This window comes from Entelurus aequoreus, linkage group LG06 (assembly GCF_033978785.1).
Source record: "Entelurus aequoreus isolate RoL-2023_Sb linkage group LG06, RoL_Eaeq_v1.1, whole genome shotgun sequence".
NCBI classification, from domain to species: domain Eukaryota; kingdom Metazoa; phylum Chordata; class Actinopteri; order Syngnathiformes; family Syngnathidae; genus Entelurus; species Entelurus aequoreus.
In genome coordinates, this window is record NC_084736.1 from 70942607 (window position 1) to 70959509 (window position 16903).

Here is a 16903-nt window from a genome sequence, read left to right on the forward strand (position 1 = left end):
TCCGAATCTCTCTCACTTCATGCGGCCATCATTGTAAACAATAGGGAACTTTGCGTATATGTTCAACTGACTACGTCACGCTACTTCCGGTAGGTGCAAGCCTTTTTTTTATCAGATACCAAAAGTTGCAATCTTTATCGTCGTTGTTCTATACTAAATCCTTTCAGCAAAAATATGGCAATATCGCGAAATGATCAAGTATGACACATAGAATAGATCTGCTATCCCCGTTTAAATAAAAAAAATTCATTTCAGTAGGCCTTTAATTAACGTACGTTGGGGAATCAACTACTTTGGACAATGGAAATCGCCACATTACCGACAATAAAAGAGCAAAATGCTTGGAATGCTGCTTGGGTGTAGAAAAATGTGATCCTTTGTATTTGGAAAACAAAGCGCAAATTTAAAAAGGCACGATTGGCTGAGCGTAAGTATGCAATAAGAACTGTCAATCGCCAATACCCCATGGCTGTTCATTATTTGTAAATTGCAGTTGTAATTCTTTAAAATTATCAGGTATAGAGCATATTGCTCTCTCAATTAGGAGGGGGGAACGGCTTAAAACACTTCAACGAGAAGCATTTTGGATTTAAACATTGAAAGCTACAGAGTACCCAGGTCTTAATGGTAAACTCTATTTCTCTCCTTTTCTGTAAATTATTCTCCTCTTAAAAATGTGAGGTCTGTTGTCTCTCACATAGGTCCTTAGAGACTTAATACTTATTATATGAATGCATATACAGCTGTATTATGTACATTTGATTGTCTGCTAAGATGATGATGTAGGATTGTGTGGTGCAGATTTCCCTTTGGTTTTACATACTCAGCAATTTCTGTGATCATCATTATTGTTATTTTTTCATTAACAGGTCATGCTGATCATGTGACCACCCACCTACTCACACTTAACAGCTGTCTCTAATTACCGACCGAGTTATCCAATGAGCGCAGCCGACTGACGAACACTTTGCCCTTGCCCTAACGAAAGCCTTTCAGGCAGAATCGTGTAGGCATGTTATAATTAGACTAGCCAAGTACCGTACTAAAAATTTTAGTTTGAATAATTTCAATTATTATCCTCTTGAGTGCCTCAGATTTTTTCTTATAAATTCCCGACAGGTAGTTTGGCTTAGTCTGCTCTCAGTGCTGCTGGAGTGATCGACAAGTGCCGAAGTGCAAAGAGTACCGTAACATGGCACCGTTGGACTTTACGTCAGATTTGGTACCAATCCCTACATGCAGTGGGCTGGCATATAAAAAATGACCAACCGTAATGTTAGTGGAAGATATTGTAGCAAGCAGTTGCCCTCTATCTTTGGTTTATGCCCTGGCAAGAATGAGTCACGCATGCCAAAGTGATTAATTCTTATTAACAAAAAACTACTGCAAGCCAGTGATGTCTTTCTACAACACTCATCAAACTCATTGCATATTTATAAGCCTACAGCTCCATTAATGATATAATTTGTGTATGTTCTGTACGTAATATAGCTGGTCAATTAGTTACACTTCAGCGTTAGTGTATACTTTAATTGTATATTTTCACATTCGACTAATAATTACTGAGAAACCTATAAGACAAGCGAGGTGAATCTTTCATAAAATTGTGTCAACATGAGCATCAATCTGGATTTATGGATTTGAAGAAGTATTAAAAAGAACAATTAGATAAGCTAAGCGGATCTCAAATAGATCAAACATACTAAACATAGTTCAATAGTCCAGCGCTTATAACATCTTCCGGAATTCAAAGTCAGAAAGTGACTTCAGACTAGGGATGTGAATCTCACAACTCACGAAGAGTGTTAATAGTTTAAATTATGTCATATTTTTAGCATAAAGTAGACAAAGCTTTTTTTTTTTGTTAATACCGTATTTCCTTGAATTGGCGCAGGGAATATAGTATTCGCACGTCTAGAATTACTGCCGGGTCAAACTCGTTTCTCAAAATAATTAACGCATGCTTGGCCTTATCGCCGGTTCATTATTGACGCCGGATAAAATTCGTTTCGCAAAATATTAATTTTATTATCGCATGTCTATAATTTTCGCCGGGTCAAACTCGTTTCGCAAAATATTTAGCATATGACTAGAACTTCCACCGGGTCAAATTCGTTACGTCACGAGTGACGCTTTACCTTTCCTCATTTTCAAAATGGAGGAAGCTGCTTTCAGTAGTTTACAATCGCACAAAGGAAAAAAGATAAAGAGCTATTCAGTAGGATTTAAGGTCCAAGCTATTGAATTCCGGTACAGTATGCTAAAAAGAACAGTAAGCAGCTATGTTTTATTAATATACCGTAGCTGCGTGTCAAATACTGTATGAGTCATGAAATGACTCCCGCCTCCTGGTGGTAGAGGGCGCTGCCGCGCTAGTGATCCTTCTTGCGACTTCCGGTACTGCAGAAGAAGTGAACACACGCAGCCTCTGCCTGAACTTTTAACAAGGAGGATTACATACCGGTATCTAAAATAAAACAGTTTTCTAAACTGGATTTTCAATCGAAGCAGGAGGTAATAATTAAAGGAATATCTCCATCGAGACAGAGAGACTTTTAAAACGGAAGAAAGAAAATAAGGAAGACTTCTATAAACAAGTTATCGATGCTTTTGGTCAGAAGGAGCTGCAAATGGACTCCATTTATAAGTACAGGTAAGACCATAATAACGTTTTTTTTTATTAAATGTGCTTTTCATGATGGTATGCTTACATCACACTCAAAGCGCACGCCTAAATTTACCGGATTCCTTTTGGTAAACGCCGGAGTGAGAAGAGGTTTTAAAATAATTACCGCATGCACGGCCATCCCGCCGGTTTCCGGTAAACGCCGGAGTGACAGGAGGTTTTAAATTAATTAGCGCCCCTGCGGCTATTCAAGGAAATACGGTAGTTTAAATTATGTCATATTTTTAGCATAAAGTAGACAAAGCTTTTTTTTTTTTGTGTAATGTGATTCTATCTTTTATGTAAGCTAAAGAGAAACGGCGAGTTTTAACCCATATTAAGCTGACTTTATACCATTATAAATATCCTTAACCCCCTATTGGTAACATATGCTAGTACTGTGAATGATGGGTCTGTTTTAATATATATTGAGAGGAAAAGCAGCAAGTTCAACATTTATTACGCATTAATCAAAAAAGTTTGTTTTTGATGTGTTAACTTCAACACTTTATATGGATCTAATGCATTATTTGAGTAAATAAAAGACTGCATCTGTTCAAGTTAGGAATTTTTTAAAATTTTCCTACAGTATATCGTTATAATAATTTAATTAATTACAATGAAAATACCTCAAGTTTAGGGCTTTTCTCATTTTTGGTTGCGATTAAAAAAGATACATTTGATTAATTACATATAATTAATATTTAGTATTTGATTGACAGTACTATTTGGTATAAAAATGATAAACCCTTTTCAATAAAAGGTTACAGGTTACTTCAGCTTCTCTATTCAATTTAAAACCTTATGAATCAAAATCGGTTAAATTTGAGAAAGTGGCCTGATACCCAGCCCTTTTGATCATACATGTTTTTTTCGTAATCTGTCTATAAATAAGCCAATATTAGCCACCAAAAGTATCAATATGATGAACAAGAAGCTTGTTGAACTCAACTGTAGCAAGTTAACTGTACATGAAGAACAGGGAGGAAATACAAGATATCGGTTTGAACTTTCCCTACACTCACTTTCTAAAAAATTATTACAAAAGTCAGTTGCATTCACACCTAAGGTAGTCAGCCTTTTGGAACAGTTATGAGGGATTGTCCCTTTAGGGTAAAACAGGAGACGAAAACAAGACGAACAAGGGCAGGCCGTTGTGAAACTTTAGTTCAAGTCGTTGCTGCTACATGCATAGAGCCTCTGTATGGGGTTTCACAAATGTGACTACAGCATTACTGTACTTTGGAGAATGTGAAAATAATCTTAGGTAAAATCTCAACATACTAGGGGCCCCATCACCCTGTTTGGATCATTTGGGATTGAAAACAATCTACAAGGGAACAACAAGACTGATAAATTAGGGTTGGACAAAGAAACATAACACTCGACTCCTTTTTGCTGAAAAATGCTAGCACACGTCTGTAGATGTGCGAGTATTGTCAAGGGTGGTCGAGGTTATAATGATTTTTGTTTTTGTTTTTTTGTTTAGGAGTCGTCAACTTTGATTTGCATGTTACAGCATACTTACAGCACCCAAAGTACACTTGATGACTACTTTTGTAAACTGCAGAAAAACAAAGTAAAATAGTTTCTCTTATTGAATTGACAAGTATGGAGGTCAATCTGTGTTTTTATCACGAAAGCTTGTTTGTTAACACTTAATTTAGGTAACGGAATTTTTTGCATTAAAATTTTGTGAATTCATTATTTTTACATTAAATTATGCTGACATTACAGTGGAAAAAAAATTGGTACAACAATGTGTGTCTTTAAAAATTCAATGTTCAGAAATTCAGGGTATGAAAATTCAGTGTTTAAAATTTCAGTGTAAAAAAAATTCAGTGCAAAAAATGTTGCTTTAAAATGCAAGACTAACTTCCGGTAAATTAAGACTAAAGCAATGGATCCTGTCTCAGAACCAGCTAATGAGGTGTCAAGTTTGAAATGACCTAACAGGTCTTGCAAAACAGCAAAAAAAAGGCAGTTACCTGGTCTGATTGAGCATAATACAAAATAATTACCATTTCAATGCGGTCCGTTGGTTGTTTCCAAACTATAGAAATTATTCAAATGGTTACAATCTGCACTTTTGAGTGACATAAGGGTTACTACGGTAACCATAGGAACGTAATCGCAGCAGCTCAATGCGGAAGTGGAACGAAGCAGAGTGGGCGGGGCTTGTTTACTCCGCAACAAGCCTAAGATGCCAGTGTCAGACGGATGCAGATTTCTACAACAAAGTTCTGCACAAAAGTAATAATATATCCAATATGTGGATGTTTTTTTTAACCTTGGCATTAATGTTTCGCTGTGTTTGTTGTATCTTTGGTGTCCCCTTCCTCCCTCACCGCATCGGAAGCCCAGCACTCAGCGGAAGACGTCCCCCCAACGGACGACCATCCATTGATTATAAAAGATGTCGATCAAGGAGTTGGTCGTAGAGGAGCAACGTTCATATGTTCTTTCGTGATGAAAGAACATATGAGGCCAATTCGTTTTTTTTTTTTGCCCATATGGGACCTATATCAGATATTTGAATGCCAATGTCAACAGTGCAATTCCAAATTTTTCAACTCTGACCCAGGCCACTTTCATATGTAGATATAAATCAGATTTGTATCATATGCGACTGCAGTCTGAATGCTCCGGTCGCGTTCAACCGACCAAAACTTTATCAAATAGCAATAAACGTCATAATTCTTCACCAAAATAGACGGTTGAAAAATAAAAATTTGATGAAAAGAGCCGGAAATCATGTTTAGGGAACTTGCGGCAATGTTCCAGCACTCGTGCCTAAGACAGCTGGCCTACACGCTATTCGGAGCAGACATCAAAGCAAATGTCCCGCAATCTGCCACAGCCAAAATGCTTGCCCTCCTCCTTCCTAATCTTTTATGCGCAATAATTTGGTTCAGAAAATGTTGACTTTGGTCGCACACAATCCTCGAAATTGCCACAAAATCTGCCACAACTGTGACCTACAGTACTAGTATTGGAGCCATGTTTGCTTCAGTAAAGACTGCAGCACGTGTGCGTCATGACATCATGTTTGCATGCGGGTCAGATTGCGTTCATTTTTTTTGTAATGTAAACGATTAAATAAAAAAACATTTATTTGACAAAAATATGTGAATTGGACGTCCAACCCTGCAATGTGAACGTCAGTGATTAGTTAGTGCAGCATATTTTGGCAGAAATTAAATTTTCTTTGCAAATGCCATCGATCAGTGTTCTTAAATTTAAATAGCTTGTTTTCTAATGATTAAAACAGTCTCATCCAAAATAAAACACTTACACACACACAAGTGTAACGCATGCTGAAAATACTAACAAAACAACTAAACCAGAAGTTCATTCATTTTAATTTAACTTCTGATAATTACGGTCCATCCAGACCCACACCTCCCGCCACCTGAACAGTTTTTTCCCCTCGGCCATCAGGCACATGAACAAAGCTCAGTTACAGCTCTTCTTATTACCTATTCTGTGTTAGGGACCAATCTGTTAGCGGTTCCCAGAGTAAACTCAAATCAAGGGAGAGCATCATTCAGTCACTATGCAACAAATAGCTGGAATAAACTTCCTGACTTTCCCCAACTCTGACTACTTTTAAAACTAGACTGAAAACTTTTATGTTCACCTTAGCGTTCAGCTAAATCTTTTAATCTTTTAACGTCCGCACTGTTTTTATTTTTATTGTCTGCATTTTAATTTTGCTTTTATTTTCTTTCATTTCACTTTGTTGTCTGTGAAGCATTTTGAGTCTGCCTTGTGTATGAAAAGTGCTATACAAATAAAGTTGCCTTGCCTTGCCTTATATGGGTTTTATGTTGCACGATTGCAACAAGAAAAATTCCTAGTTTGTGAACCCGTTCTCAAACAATGGCAATAAAAACTATACTGATTCTGATTCAAAAACAACATGCAGTATACGGTAGTTTCAGGCACATTTCACTGCAACAATTTGAAACTTGAGACTTTCATTCATCAATCCAAGTGTCTAAATGACATTATGGTAAGTATTTTCTATACAAAGACCAAATTGAGAGCTGTGAACCCCCAATGACTTCCAATGTATAAAACATGGAAAAATGTGTAGACACCAGTTCACAAAGATTGAATTGCATTACACTGACTCTACAGACATCTGTAAAATATACTTTTCACATTTGAATGCCAGGCAGCCAAACACGGCCACCTACATTAACACTTCACCGTCTCCCTGAATGAGAGTGTTTGTTTCTCGATGTTTGGACAAAAATCCACTGGGTCAGAATAACCCCCTCTAATACCGGCACACATTTACGGAAAGCATGGCTGATGAACATAACAGATGCTTCACACTCGACTGGGACGCCTGTCTGGCATTTGACAGCAATCCAGTCTGACTCCAACCACTGTGCCGAGCTGCACCCCGACAGGTCGGAACCTACCTGGGCGCACACACCCACTGAATAAAACAAGAGGAATGCAACCACAAGCCTCTCCCTGGCCTTCGTAAAATAACATTCACTTAATTCATATCTAGCTGCAGTCGCTAGGGAGATGGCAAAATACCAAACAATAACAAATCAAGTCTGTGGGTGTTGGCTGAGGTGTTTCTCACACGTTTAAAATGGTATGGCTGCTATCACTAATAGTGCTCATGTGTCATTCAAAGTAATCACAGCCTGGGACATACCTGTAAATTGCACAGCCTATGCACTATTAGGATAGGGAGAGTGTGTCATTACTCATTACCTGTAAGATGATATTAAGTCAAATCTTACAGGCATTTCATTCCGTGTTACAACGTTTCGTACTTATGAACAACACACCCCCATACATTATCAATACTGTGCAAAAAGAAAAATAACTACTTATGTGCATGCGGCGGACAAATACGTGGGTGCAGTAATATTTAGCCGCCGGTCGCAACACTGAAGAGAGACAACACCACTTTTCTTCTTTTCTGTCTTTTTTTTAGTTAACTTTTTAACTTTACTCTGTGTAAATTGTCTCCCAAGTTGAGGCAGACTCTATTGATGGCAGTGTGTAAATGAAAGTAGTTAATTATAAGTTTTATAAAAACACAAAGAGCACACCTTAATAATGACTGTTTTATAACATGAAACTCAATGAAAATAAAAATGTAGTATGAATGAATACATATAGTGTAATATATTTGGGAGGGTTCTAGTCTTTCTAAGGCTGTTAAGTAGAGACAACACGGACATGAGCGTGAAGCTACCTTAGCTTTATTTTTCAACTCACGTAAAAAACTTACGCAATGTACATAACGTGTAAGCAAATACGCCAGAGCATCTATTCTAGTCTTTCAACAATCGCTTCCAATTTCTTCAGAATCAAAATATATATTCATATATTACATATATCTTATTTTTCGGATTATAAATCGCTCCGGAGTATAAGTCGCACCGGCCGAAAATGCATAATAAAGAAGGAAAAAAACATAAGTCGCACTAGAATATAAGTCGCATTTTTTGGGGAAATGTATTTGATAAAATCCAACACCAAGAATAGACATTTGAAAGGCAATTTAAAATAAATAAAAGAATAGTGAACAACAGGCTGAATACGTTATATGACGCATAAATAACCAACTGAGAACGTGCCTGGTATGTTAACGTAACATATTATGGTGAGAGTCATTCAAATAACTATAACATATAGAACATTCTATACGTTTACCAAACAATCTGTCACTCCTAATCACTAAATCAGATGAAATCTTCTTCCTCGAATATTATTTGATATTTTACGGTAATGTGTTAATAATTTCACACATAAATCACTCCAGAGTATAAATCGCACCCCCGGCCAAACTATGAAAAAAACTGCGATTTGTAATCCGAAAAATACGGTAGTCAATTATTTGCGCACTATAGACTAGTGATGCACCAAAAATCTGTCGAAAATAGACTTTGCTCACCAGATGTTGTGGTAAAGTGTCTACTACCGCTTGCCCAAAGCTGACGAAAAAGTCGCATTCAGGTCGCATTGTCATTTAGACTGAAGTCACATTTGAAAAGATCATATTCCAATCGGATTTAGACTACCTCCTCATGTGGCCTGAGTCTGATGCAAAATTCTCAGATTTGAAGCACTTCGGAGCATTCAGACTGGCAAAAAAAATCTGATCTGTGTCACTTGAAGGGAAAAAAATTAGATTTGGTGTGCAGTGGGAACCAAAAGGTACAGCAAGCAGAAAACTTCAACTATTTTCCCTAAAATAGGCATTAAGGAAAGAGTGGTTTATTCGATTACTACAGCATTGATTACTAAAATAATCGAAAGTTGCAAACCTACAGGACAGTGGTCAGAACACAACTTGTTCGTGACCCAAGGACCACCTGTATTATGTTTATCACTGGGGCCTACAGCCCCCTGCTGTGCAGTGTTTGTGTATAGCTTGTGATACGACACTGACACAAGTGTCGGCTACACTTACGTTGCCCTATAAGTCCCCCTCATGTCACTACACTTCACCTGGCATTGGCTGATGATCAGCAAATGGGCCATTTTAACCCATTCCTCTGCACGCACCATTCAGTTGCACTCGCGTTAACTTTATAAAGCCTCTTGAATAATCCTGCAGCAGAAGGGATGCCCTGCCCTTTTAGTCACATTAGATGCTGGCAAAAGCGGAGAAAACATCCTCCACATTATACAATGTGTTGTTCATAGAAAAGCAATTTGACGTGGAAGAAAGCTCTGTTACAGACTGAAAAAAAACCCTCTTTAAACTGACTTCCTGTCAGCATTGCATGTGCTTTCCAGAAGAAGAAAGCCTCAACAACTTGCCTGCTTTGCAGTTTTCTGAGAGTGTTTATCCACCTGCTGCACAGCAACACTACAACGCTTTATTTCCTAACATGACCCGGAGGTGCAGTCTAGACACTTTTCCTTTTTTTTTTTTTTTTTTTTTTAAATGAGAAGTAGCAAGGGGGTCCTGAGTTGAATACTGTTATTTGAGAGCTCCGACCACCAACATTACATACAGCAGTGGAGAAGATATAGCAGTTGAGCCGTGAAGGTGTCAAATACTGCCATAAAATCCTTTCACACTGCACCTGGTGTAGAAACCTCCACAAATCACTTTGACTCCCTAATTAGCATTACCTGCTCCTGGTCCATGTGAAGGATGAAGGAGGTGCACCTTGTGTGGGCTGAGGTGTGTTATTATAAGTAGTTACATCCATCTACGCAGAATGACTTGTAATCTCCACCTTTTATAATTAGTTACATCCATTTACGCAAAGTGACTTGTAATTTCCACCTTAGCGAAGACCATCTGATCCAGTGCTATTCAACTGGCGGCGCTGGAATGACTTCAGTTTAAAACTTAGGGAGAGATTTCAATATTTTTGCAGGCAATTAAATCAATTGAGAACATTAGAGCACTCCTGTTGTATAGAGGAACTTGGACCAGTATAAATAAACACATTGGTAGAATCTTGCATTGACATTTTCACTATAGATGTTCCGATCGGGGTTTTATGCAACCGATTCCGACGATCCATGAGTGAGAACGACCGATACCAATCACACATATTAACTATAAATGTTTTAATTTAATTATTGTGAGTGCTATTGACAGTTTAACAATATCAAGGCAATATTTGAACAAGTTCCTTATTTTCTTCCTCTGTGTGCAACATGTTCAACCTCATCCTCCAGTGATAATAGGACATTAAGATACAAAAAAAATGCAGTGCATTTGCCGTCATGGGAGGTGATTATTATTAGCTTAGAAGGAGCGGCTTCAGGCTGGGTATGGAGACACATAATTAGTTGCTAGCTGCTTGTCAGCCAAGGGACTAAAAATGAATACAGTGTCAGTCAGAGGAGATGGACGTTTGCAATTGGCAACAAAATTGATTAATCTGAAATGGCGATAACATACTTTTTCACAAAAAAAACAAAAAAAACTTATTTTTGCATCACAGGGCTAACATTTTTTTAGGACAAAAGATTAAAACAAATGTCCACTACAGAGGACGCTGGTTCTCAAATAGTAAAAGGAGAAGTCTGGCAGCCCGATCCTTAGGTTCCGAGAATTGTGGCCCCTAGCAAATGTTACGTCGCCCCTCGCCATATCTTCAAATATTGCAGTTTCACCACATTGCGGAATTTTATCGGAAGCAAAGCAAATTTTACAAATTTGTGGACTTAAATGAAGAATTTTCTAGCATACAAATAGCTAAATAAACTAAAAATGTCAATATTACAACAGTATTGGCCATTAGAAGAGACCAAAACCAATCAGAGTGCACTGCTCAGTGTCATAGCCACGGATTGGCTCAGCCTATGTTGGATTAAACAAATGTAAAAGGTGACCAAATGGTTTTATTTAGACTTAGACAAACTTTATTGATCCACAAGGGAAATTGTTCCACACAGTAGCTCAGTTACAAAGGATGGAAAGGGTAAGGTTGGAAAGGATAATGCAGGTTTTAAGTAGACTAAAAATGTACCATAGTAGCAACATAAAATATAACATATGTAATATTTACATATTATATACCGTATTTTTCGGAGTATAAGTCGCACCGGCCGAAAATGCACAATAAAGAAGGAAAAAAACATATATAAGTCGCACTGGAGTATAAGTCGCATTTTTTGGGGAAATTTATTTGCTAAAACCCAACACCAAGAATAGACATTTGAAAGGCAATTTAAAATAAATAAAGAATAGTGAACAACAGGCTGAATAAGTGTACGTTATATGACGCATAAATAACCAACTGAGAACGTGCCTTGTATGTTAACGTAACATATTATGGTAAGAGTCATTCAAATAACTATAACATATAGAACATGCTATACGTTTACCAAGCAATCTGTCACTCCTAATCGCTAAATCCCATGAAATCTTATACGTCTAGTCTCTTAAGTGAATGAGCTAAATAATATTATTTGATATTTTACGGTAATGTAGTAATTTCACACATAAGTCGCTCCTGAGTATAAGTCGCACCCCCGGCCAAACTATGAAAAAAACTGCGACTTATAGTCCGAAAAATACGGTATAGCATATTATATATAGATATATTATATTTCATATAATATATACAATATATAACAAATCCCAATTATCATGTACAATATTACAGTACATGTAACAGCTGCAGCAAAAAATAAAATAAATAAAAAAATAAAAGTACTTTAAGATACAAAAAAGTGCAGTGCATTTGCCATGATGGGAGGGGATTATTATTAGTTTAGGTGGAGCAGCTCCACACTGTGTATGGAGACACATAACTAGTTGCTCGCTAAAAATGAATACAGTGTCCGTATTTTTTAACTATTTGAAGTTTTAAAGTGGGCTTTCATAATGTTGAAAAACGTATTAAAGGTCGTAAACAGGTTTCTTATGCTTTCGCAAATATTTGATTTATACATTTGATGGATAAATTCATTTATCGCGGTCATGCCCGGAACCAATTTACAGCGATAAACGAGGGATGACTGTAGTTGAATAGCCCCCGATCTAATCTATTATGTAATCTGACATCCTTGAGAATTGTTTCAGGTCAGCACTTTTTTAGTTAAGAGTGGAAACAAATGTAACCACGAGGGTGAGTTAAAAGTAGAGATGTCCGATAATATCGGCCGATAAATGCTTTAAAATGTAATATCGGAAATTATCGGTATCAGTTTTTTTTTTGTTTGTTTGTTTTTGTTTTTAATTAAATCAACATAAAAAACACAAGATACACTTACAATTAGTGCACCAAACCAAAAAACCTCCCTCCCCCATTTACACTCATTCACACAAAAGGGTTGTTTCTTTCTGTTATTAATATTCTGGTTCCTACATTATATATCAATATATATGGATCTTTCTGTGTGGAGTTTGCATGTCCTCCCCGTGACTGCGTGGGTTCCCTCCGGGTACTCCGGCTTCCTCCCACCTCCAAAGACATGCACCTGGGGATAGGTTGATTGGCAACACTAAATTGTCCCTAGTGTGTGAATGTGAGTGTGAATGTTGTCTGTCTATCTGTGTTGGCCCTGCGATGAGGTGGTGACTTGTCCAGGGTGTACACCGCCTTCCGCCTGAATGCAGCTGAGATAGGCTCCAGCGCCCCCCGCGACCCCGAAGGGAATAAGCGGTAGAAAATGGATGGATGGGATGGATATATCAATACAGTCTGCAAGGGATACAGTCCGTAAGGACACATGATTGTGCGTGCTGCTGGTCCACTAATAGTACTAACCTTTAACAGTTAATTTTACTCATTTCTATTCATTACTAGTTTCTATGTAACTGTTTTTATATTGTTTTACTTTCTTATTTATTCAAGAAAATGTTTTAAATTTATTTATCGTATTTTTTTTTAAAAAAAGGACCTTATCTTTACCATACCTGGTTGTCCAAATTAGGCATAATAATGTGTTAATTCCACGACTATACATATCGGTATCGGTTGATATCGGTATCGGCAAAAAGCCATTATCGTACATTCCTAGTTAAAAGCAGATACAGGTATTGCACATTGTATTTTTGATTAAGTTCGTAAAAAATGTTTATTATTTTAAACACTGCACGACAACAATACTATCTTAACGTAGTCGCATACCACTCCCAAGTGGGTATATATAATATGTACATGTTGATGTCACAAAGTGTTTGGTAGTAAACGCCATATGTTACTTACCAAGCTGCGTGTCGTCGTCCCCACCTGTTAGCTATTTGCGCCGACAAACAAAACGCCTCTTCGACCAAACTCAACCCCGGTTGTCCTCCGTCAATGTATTTAAACACGAATTGCTTCAAAACAAAGATGCTTTTTTTTCTTTGAAGTGTCTCTTTTGAGTCTTTGAAGAGGGATCAATTCCACCTGCGGCTGCGCGGAGCGACGCTTTCACTGGGGATGAGTTCGCGCTGCCATGTGCTGCGATCAAAATAAAGGGTTTGTCAAAGGCAGCAAGCCGGGGCGTGTCGCACCGCAGGGCCGGGAGGAGACGAGGGTGTTTCTCTTCCCCCCCACCGGTGATGATAATTGAGCCGTTTCTCCCGCAAAACCACACGGCGTCCGCGATTGGTACACATTTGCGCCCTCTACCGGAGAAAAAGAGCAGCGCGTAGTATCGGTGGCACTTCCGGAAGTTTTTCGGTGATTCAGCTAATTGGCTCATTGGGGTCACGTGTCACGCAGGCGCGGTGTGTTTGCGCAAACAAAAGCGTTTTGACTGACGCACTGTCAAAATAGAGGAGCCTGAATCACCATGATAAACATTAGTCACTGATACACACTTGAGTATGGAAACTATCTTAACACTGTTCAATAATTCCATAACAATGAATCTTACTGTACAGTTTCAGTCAGAACTTTATAGCAACACACCTTCTCATCTGGTATGTTATAGTACAGGCCTGGGCAATTATTTTGACTGGGGGTCCAAATTTAGAGCAATCGATCAATCTCTAAATCACAAGTGTCTCAAAGGGCTGCACAAGCCACAACGACATCCTCGGTACAGAGCCCACATAAGGGCAAGGAAAAACTCACCCCAGTGGGACGTCGATGTGAATGACTATGAGAAACCTTGGAGAGGACCGCATATGTGGGTAACCCAACCTCCCTCACCCCCCCTAGGGGAGACCGAAAGCAATGGATGTCGAGTGGTTCTGACATAATATTGTGAAAGTCCAGCCCACAGTGGATCCAACACAACAGTGAGAAAGAAATGTGTCTGAGGGCCGGTATATCTATTTTTAGGAACACTAATAGAAAACCTCACAATAATGTCTGATTGAATGCTAAAACCATTTTGACAGACCGCCTTAAAAAACGGAATGGAATTTAAAAAAATTATATGAACGATAAAACACTGAATATTGACAACATATGAACCCCCTCTCGATCGACATGTTTTACAATCAAGCAAAACGCGACAAAAATGCGACAAACAGGGAAATATGAACGCCAAGGGTAAAAATACAATATACAATCTGATATATCACTAAGTTTAAGAACTTTGTTGTGAAAATCTCCTTCCACGTCTGTCCCTGACACCCGCATTTCAGGCTGACACTCTGTGGAAACGCTCCCCACCCCCACTGCTTGGTGCCTCGTCTGAGCTGCTGTGACTTAGATTACCATAGTAACTAATTAATTCCCATAGTAACTAGTATATCATGCAAAAGCGCAGGTTCCAACCATTGAAATACTTTGTATAGTTCAAGACTTACGGTCATTTGAAAACATCACCGCACATCCTAATGGCAGCTACACTTTACATCTTAAAGATCTAAAAAAAATATTTGGGAACGTCCGGCGGGCCAGATTGAAATACTTAACGGGCCGCATATGGCCCCCGGGCCTTAATTTGCCCAGGTCTGTTATAGTATCAAAACATATACAGTCATACTGAGTTTGAGTTGTGTTTGAGTTTGAGTTTATTTGGAACATGCATGCATACAACATGATGCATCACAATTTCCAGTTTCTCTATTCAACATGTTCGAAAAGGAGTAGGAAGAAGCAGAGCCTATTTAATATAAATAAATGATAAATGGGTTATACTTGTATAGCGCTTTTCTACCTTCAAGGTACTCAAAGCGCTTTGACAGTATTTCCACATTTACCCATTCACACACTGATGGCGGGAGCTGCCATGCAAGGCGCTAACCAGCAGCCATCAGAGGCAAAGGGTGAAGTGTCTTGCCCAAGGACACAACGGACGTGACTAGGAAGGTAGAAGGTGGGAATTGAACCCCAGTAACCAGCAACACTCCGATTGCTGGCACAGCCACTCTACCAACTTAATCCTACCCCTTTTCCTTTACATAGCAGTTGCTAAAACTGTTGTTCACTTCCTGTTCTCAATTTATTCACAATATATTCTATAAGTAATAACAATAAAAATAAATAAATAAATCAATAATAATTGGTGAAGTAAGTTATATTTCTTATGGTGAGAAGAGTAAGATTATCTTAAAAATGAATGGATCGATGAAATTAATTCAGAATGTTTATCTTGGTTCTTCTTCTTTGTACTTTGTAAACACTTAAGTTTGAAGAGTTTCTTGAAGTGGATCATATTAGTGCATTGTTTGATTTCTTTTCCTAATCCATTCCTGCACTATACAGTATAGTTAACATGTTCTTGATGCATTTAATAACAGCAATGCCTTCCTTTTGAGGGCCTGTTTGTTCATACACAACACAGGATTCTTTCTGCTTCACACAGCAATGTTTAATTCACATCTTAAAAACAGGTACGATAACAAACATACTGTAAAAATCCAACATTTCATAGGCACATATATTAAAGTTTGCAATTTTTGACAAAAAGGTTACACTGTACAATCATCTGTAGGCTACATGATTTAGACAAAAATCTTTGCGGTATCATAAAATATAACTTAATATCTAAGATAAGGCCTACAAAGGTTACACTTGGTTCTACTATCAGAATGAGGCTGTTTAAATGTTGGGGTTAACAGCATAAAAAAAAAAATCTCAAGAAAATGATTTAATGTCTACTATCGCATCCATATTAGTCCTTAGCTGTGTCTTTAGCTTTGTCTAAATTTACCAGATATTGAACTTAGTGACTAGAGAAACTTACATCTTTCACATCCTGTCAAATGGTATTAACTATAACTTGACATTTAACAATGAATAGCCATAAAACTGTGGACGTAATAAAAACTTAGCTTTGTGGAAAGGCTTGAACCTCATATTGGCAGATTTAACTAAAGAGGGTCACGTTGCTTCTTCAATAGTCTTCAAAGCTCTGAAAGATAATCTGTGACAGACATTTTATGGAAATGTTAATCAGTGAGTCTCCAAAAAATTTCAAATTCATAAATCAGTGGTTTGTTTGGTGTCACAGTGTTGGCCAGATGCAGGACATAAGAGCAGGCTTGGTCTCTGGAAAAAAGTGATTTGCTGGATGTGCAAATTGCTGTGAAACAAAATGGTAGATTTTGCATTGAAAGCAGTGTCTTCAGCATCCAGTCTCTCTTATGGTAAGTGTGGCAACGCCCATAAGCCAGTGCAACACACACATGCACTCGTGACGGAAGGTGAGGACGTCTTCATGTCTTCCCAAGACAACTATAGTGAACATGCATGTCTGCTAAAGGTGGGCAACAACAAACGTGCTCTGCTCGTGAATATCCAGGTGAATGTGGTCAAACAGGAAGTCAAACCGGTGACACATAATTCCCAGGAAAAGTCCCAAAAGCATGAGTCCTTTCTGACGTACCTGTTGAATAAC

At 38.0% G+C, this 16903-nt stretch overlaps 2 protein-coding genes across 8 annotated transcripts in view; both read right to left on the minus strand.

The window, feature by feature from the left end:
* pdlim2 (PDZ and LIM domain 2 (mystique)) overlaps nt 1-13727 on the minus strand; it is a 59755-nt gene extending 46028 nt beyond the window's left edge. The window contains exon 1 of one of the 2 annotated variants that reach the window (XM_062051426.1): nt 13330-13727. The gene's annotated coding sequence lies outside the window, so the exon portion shown is untranslated. The remainder of the gene's footprint in view (nt 1-13329) is intronic. The other variant, XM_062051425.1, reaches the window with a different exon arrangement.
* A 2132-nt stretch (nt 13728-15859) lies between these two features.
* The window catches only part of sorbs3 (sorbin and SH3 domain containing 3), a 69016-nt gene continuing 67972 nt past the window's right edge, over nt 15860-16903 (minus strand). For 5 of the 6 annotated variants that reach the window (XM_062051432.1, XM_062051433.1, XM_062051429.1 and 2 more), the window contains one exon: nt 15860-16891. In XM_062051432.1, the coding sequence (XP_061907416.1) occupies nt 16830-16891 (62 nt within the window). In that variant the 3' untranslated portion in view covers nt 15860-16829. The remainder of the gene's footprint in view (nt 16892-16903) is intronic. The other variant, XM_062051431.1, reaches the window with a different exon arrangement.